Below are 5,944 nucleotides of genomic sequence, written 5' to 3'. Positions count from 1 at the left end.
AACCTGACCCAATTTTACCACCTTTTTTGCAATGGTTTTTAAGCAAACCGTGTGGTCGTTAAGTGTATCACGCGGTTCCCCATTGATTTCGCTTGCCAGAAGCCAGCCAGGAAGGTAAAAAATGGCTATCACATGACCACGGGGCACTGCAACAGTCTGGTTGCCAAATGCCCAAATTATGATCATGTGACCATGGGGACGCTGCGACGGTCATAAGTGTGAGAACTGGTCATAAGTAGTTTTTTTAACACCGTTGTAAGTCTAAACCATCACTAAACGAATGGTTGTTAAGTGAGGATTACCTGTATTGTGGTTTGTCTTAGGCTTTTGTGCACGGCCGGCCAACGCTGCCCCCAACGAGCAGGTCCCTAGCCAGGCCCACCGAGATCCCTTGCGGATTTCATGGAGACAGCAACGCTCCTCCCTTCTCACCTTAGGAGAAGCACCGGCTGGGGTACGTGTGACTTTTTTTCCTCTTTGTATCCTGATGTTTTCAAGGAGGCCCTCCCGCCCCCAGATTATAATGGAAGCTCTGCCAGAGCTCCCTGTCTCAAAAGGGGACAGTTGCTCTTCTGGGCAAGTGGATAAACGATGGATTTTTATTCCCACGGTAGGTTATGGAAGATTTTGAGAAGGCTGAAGAAAAGGCAGGCAAGGTCTTGGAACAAGTTAGAAAATAAACTTCTACGGAGCCTAGATTTTTATTTGAAGGGTGTTTAAAAATGTAGGGTGGTGGGAGAGGATCCCTAGAGCACGTCCATGCATGGAAAAATTGCGCTTGGGTTGATGGTTGAGGGTGTCGCACGAACCCCGTAGCACGTTTGTGTTTTTGGAAGACTTTTTCAGATTTCCAGCAAATAATAACCGGAAGGACCTCTCCAACGTTGTCATTTTCCTTCTAGATGTGGGTAGAAAGTGGGTTTCTAACAGTTTGCAGAGAAGCAGGTGGGAGTGGGGAGCCTTATTTCCAAATTTGTCCTCAGACTCAAGATGAGCAAGAATTCTTTCGGCCAGCTGAATGCTGGAAATGTAGGATCCCAAACGGAAGATTTTGGTTTGGAAAGTTAATTTCCACTGCACATGGACAAAATTACAGCTTGTTAAGAAATTGTTTTGGGCATGTGCCGTCCCCGCCACTTTCGATCGAAGGATCCCTCCTCCCCAAAGGACTATTTTTGCAAACTTTCGGGTTCCAGCAAGCTCACCAACAGCTCCCCTTTGCACACGCTGATGGTCATTTCGGTCACGTAAGCTCCAATATGCTTTCAATGTTGTATTATAGGAAAAATCTACAGAGCCACAATAAGGGGGGGTGGGGGAGCCCCCAAAGTAGAAGGAACTGGTATGGCTTTTAGTTAAAAAGAGTAATAATTAAAGATTTCCAGTGACTTATTGGAGTTTTCTTAGCAGCGGTTTGGAATTGGTTTGCTGCTGACATTTCAGGGGCCAATGTGCCACTTCCCCACTCAAACTACCCTCCTGGCATTACCTGGTGGTCCCCCATCCTAAGCAAATCTGACCTTGCTTAGAATTTCCCAGCAGCCCCCCTCCCTAAAATCAGCTGCCATCTGCTATGGTGATGTCGAAAAAGAAGGAGGCAATCCTTAAATATGCAACCATTCAACAAATTAAAGCAAAATCGAAACACTCCTACGCCCAAAGACCGTGGGAACGAGTTTGGTCTTAAGTGTAGAATAGTGTTTTTCAACCTTGGCCGCTTTAAGATGGGTGGACTTCAACACCCAGAATTCCCCAGACAGCATGGCTGGCTGGGGAATTCTGGGAGTTGAAGTCCACCCATCTTAAAGCGGCCAAGGTCGAAAAACACTGGCGTAGAAGATGCAATGACTTCCTGTAGGCTTAATCTAATTGGTCCTGATTTCTTCATTTCTGCAGGTTCCGTCATGTCCTGTTTCACCCAAGTCTGGCACACGGATGTGCCAGAATCTCCTGTGTCTCCCCTGAGTCCCGTCCTGGCTGCCCCCCACGAGAGACCGATCCCGCTCAGCCCAATAGTCATCACCTCTCCCTCCACGGAAGACCGACCCGGGGTGTGTTCGCCCGTCGGCTCCCCGGTGGAGGGCAAGACCAGGCTGGGCTCCCCCACGGACAGGCCCACCTCGCCCGTCGAGTGCTCCATCTGCTTCAACACCTATGACAACCTCTTCAAGACGCCCAAGGTCCTCCAGTGCCATCACACCTTCTGCCTGGAGTGCCTGGCCCGGCTGACGGCCGCCCTGCCTCCCAACCAGGTGGAGGACCAGCTGCCCTGCCCCTTCTGCAGGCAGCTCACCGACATGCCGCTCGACGGAGCTCCCGGCCTCCAGACGAGCAGAGACGTGCTGGCGACGCTGCCGCCCGAGCTGCAGAAGGAGAAGACCCTTTGGATGGAAGGGACCAAGCTGTGCTGCCGGCAGTCCTCCGACCCGGAGCACGCCAATGCCTGCATCGCCATCGACATCGCCCCCAGAAAGCCCGAGGTGCCCGAGACCCCGACGGAAGGCTTCCTGGGGCGCCTCTCCCGCTGCTCCATGTGTGACGACTGGAAGCGTGTCCTCCTGCTCTCGGTGCTGATCATCATCCTCTTCTGCATCATCCTGTGGCCGGTCCAGTGCCTCATGAAGACGGGGAATTTGCGCTGCATCCACAAATTCACGCTCCCGCGGCCAAATCACGCGCCTTACCATCTCACCACCCAGGCCCCTGCGCTGGACGTCACCAGGTTCGTGGAGTGATCGGAGGGGGCCGTGCGGTGCCGCTCCGGCGGGAGGAAGCCCGCTCTGCCTGCAGAGTCCCAATCTCCTCTTGAGGGACCAGGGAGACGGGGGCGGACTGGTCCTGCCCGCTCTAGAGGGCCGCGTTGGGTTTGAAGGACCAACACGCTGACCGGGTGCAACACAGCTCACAGAAATGCTTGCGTGCCCACGGTCTTGGGACAGCTCGATGCTCTTTTCAGACCCTCTGGATCGTGCCAACTTGAGACCTCCACGTGCCCGCTTCTGCACCTCCTAAGCTGTCTTCTGGTTTGCCAACCTACATGCCCGCTTGGTGAGGCCCAACTGCCCCAGTCCAAGCAGAAGACAACCCGTTTTGCACGCAGGGGAGAACACGCTCCCCATCAGGGGCCTTTCTGCTCCTGCCACCAGGGTAGGGGCAAGAGAACCGGAGTGCTCTCCCTTCTCAAGGGGAAGGACGCAAATCCGAGCCGATGGATCCAGCTATGCAAAGTCTCCCCCTTTTGCTGAGCATAAAGAGCCAACCCTTGACACTTCGCCTCTACCTCCTACTTCATTTGGGCGAATGGTGGGGACCCAGGAAGTAACACTTTTCTATTGTTATTATTAAACTTTTCAGTTTTATACCGCTGGATTGCATGTGGTACAGTTACTGTTCTTGTGGCGATACCAGTTTTCCGTGGCAGATTGGGAAGGGAGGAATACGCAGGATTAAAAGAGGGAGGAACAGAATTGGGACAACTGAGATTTTTCAGGGAGAGGAAAAACATTCCCATCCCTTGTCAACATAGGTGGGAATCCCTAACTGCTTGGATGGGGTCATATTCCAGTTCCCATCCTCCCCAGCCAGCACGGATCGTGATCAGAAATGAGGACAGGGAGAATTCTGACATATTTGGGGGCGATCAATTGTTGCAACAGAATGGGGAAGGAGGAACCTTGCCTGTTGCGCCTTGTCCAATGGGAAAGACAGGGTAGAGTGAAAAATGCCCATAAATCTAAATTCTTTTGACCCACTGGTGCTTTTGCTTCTGTTTTGAAGCCCACCCAAGCAGGCTTTCTGTTTTTCACAGGGCTCTGCCTCTAATAATTTGATTAAAAACAAAACAAAACTGGCATCCTTTTTCCTTTTAGAGCGGGTGAGGTTGGGCAAAGACAGAGAAAACGCTGGGACCGCATCCTAATGGATGCTCAGCAAAGGTTTCCTGCAGGGAAAAAAATTAATTTAATTTTTAAAAACTGGCATCCTTTTTTCCTCTTAGAGGGAATGGGGTTGGGTGAGGTCAGAGAAAATGTCCCGAAGTTGAGACTATGCGCCAACAGATGCAGAAAAGGCAAGGTTTTCTGCAGGGGAAAAAAATCTGGAAGACTGACCGCTCTGAATTCAGTTATCAAAAAATGGAAAAGTTGTTTCTCTGTATTATAGACCTCAAAATACATAGACATGCACACACAGCGAGAATGGGTTGGGAATCTTAGACACTCAGATGGCAATATTCGTACCCTTCTTGAAAACATGCCAATGTGAGTCGATCAATAGGCACCGCTTCGGCGGGCAGGTAACGGTGCTCCGTTTAGTCATGCCGGCCACGTGACCACAGAGGAAGTGTCTACAGACAAACGCCGGCTCTTCGGCTTTGAAACGGAGATGAGCACCGACCCCTAGAGTCGGACACGACTGGACTTAATGTCAAGGGAAACCTTTATCTTTATCTATGTGATTGTTCAACAGGCCGGGTTTATTCTGGCTGTGTCACACTGAGATTTGGTATCTTTCAACGCCCGTAGCCAGGTTCCAACCAGCATTTACACCCAAAGCCAAGTTAGAAACTGCAAATGTGGCGACCACTGTAATTCAACTCTTCCCCAAACATCCTCGGGCAAATTCAAATTAAAGGAGGGAAACCATTTGTAGTATTTTCTAAACTCTTTTATAAACAACAGCGGGAATCCTGGTGCAGCAGTGAGAGAGGTACATATAATATTAATCTGTGGCTTCAACTGTGCATTTCTTTCGTAAAAGGCCAGATTGTGTTTAGGCACAACACAACTTGCAGCGTTATTATAATGTCGAGACAGGAACCGTTGATCCGTGTAGAGAATCCTGAACTACGGGTTCCCACCAGCCTCAGCCAATCCTGATGGATGTTGGGAGTTGTAGTTCAGTGGCATTTGGAGGTTCTGCACTTTAATTTGAGTCCCGGGTTGATCTAACTAGATAATACACAAAAGCGTGAGGTTACAGTTCTTACGTAAGATCAGACTGTCCCCTGGGACAGGGTTTCTCAACCTCAGCAACTTTAAGATGGGTGGACTTCACCTTCCAGAATTCCCCAGCCAGTATACTTAACAGCGCAATCCCTCTGCTCTAAAAGTAGACACTTAATTCACTATATATTTTTTCTTTTATATATATATACACACACACACACACATATAATATAATATAATATAATATATATATATATATATATATATATATATATATATATATATATAAAATCCCCAAGGAGATTGGTAGCCTCTGTTACAGACAGAGACACTTGGAGATAAATCCAACACAGCATGAAAAGGAAGGGAGGCATATCTTACCTCTTGCATAAATTAGACCAATGGTTTTCAAACTTGGCAACTTTAGGATGGGTGGACTTCAACTCCCAGAATTCCCCAGCCAGCGTGGCTGACTGGGGAATTCTGGGAGTTGAAGTCCGCCCATCTTAAAGTTGCCAAGGTTGAAGAGCACTGAATTAGACCAATTTTTTGGTCTTATGGACAGAGTCTAAGGTGCATTCAGGATGGAAAATCAAGGTGGGATGTAAACAAGCAAACGGCATCAACCTGGAGGAGGTCATGATAAACCTCAAGAAGGAAACAAAATTGGCGTCCTTTCAGAATGCACCATCTTTAAAAACCAGCACCTGGGAAGCTTGATCACATGCCTAAAGGCCAAGGTAGGAAAGAACACGGCAAACGTGAGCCGGCCTTTCTCCTTTGTTCCTCCCGCCCCACAGTGGTGCAGACTTTTAAGTCTAGGAGAAAAATAATGAATAACAAAGACGGGTATCAAGCGTTGGCTGGGAGAACGCAGAGTCCTCCAGAAGGCTTGGTTGGGTGGATGGCGTTCTGGAGAGCAGCATTGTAGGATGCAGCGTTTCGTTCCCTGATCCACCAGTCTGTGAAATCCGAACAAAAAGTGACGCACACGGAGG

At 49.2% G+C, this 5,944-nt stretch overlaps 1 protein-coding gene across 1 annotated transcript; it reads left to right on the top strand.

Moving 5' to 3' along the window:
• Positions 1-257: 257 nt before the first annotated feature.
• Positions 258-2,759, top strand: RNF223 (ring finger protein 223). Its single transcript, XM_063317410.1, has 2 exons — positions 258-454; positions 1,897-2,759. Exons 1-2 carry the CDS (start codon positions 403-405, stop codon positions 2,733-2,735), a joined length of 891 nt encoding a protein of 296 aa, XP_063173480.1. The 5' UTR covers positions 258-402; the 3' UTR covers positions 2,736-2,759.
• The last annotated feature ends 3,185 nt before the right edge of the window (positions 2,760-5,944 follow it).

This window comes from Candoia aspera, chromosome 18, assembly GCF_035149785.1.
Source record: "Candoia aspera isolate rCanAsp1 chromosome 18, rCanAsp1.hap2, whole genome shotgun sequence".
Classification (NCBI taxonomy): domain Eukaryota; kingdom Metazoa; phylum Chordata; class Lepidosauria; order Squamata; family Boidae; genus Candoia; species Candoia aspera.
This window is presented reverse-complemented; position numbering and strand designations above follow the sequence as displayed.

Excerpts from the sequence above, each read along its gene's own strand:
- RNF223 (XM_063317410.1), top strand. The coding sequence starts at position 403 with ATGGAGACAGCAACGCTCCTCCCTTCTCACCTTAGGAGAAGCACCGGC. Across the intron at positions 455-1,896 it reads TAGGAGAAGCACCGGCTGGG|GTTCCGTCATGTCCTGTTTC; the intron begins GTACGTGTGACT and ends TCATTTCTGCAG.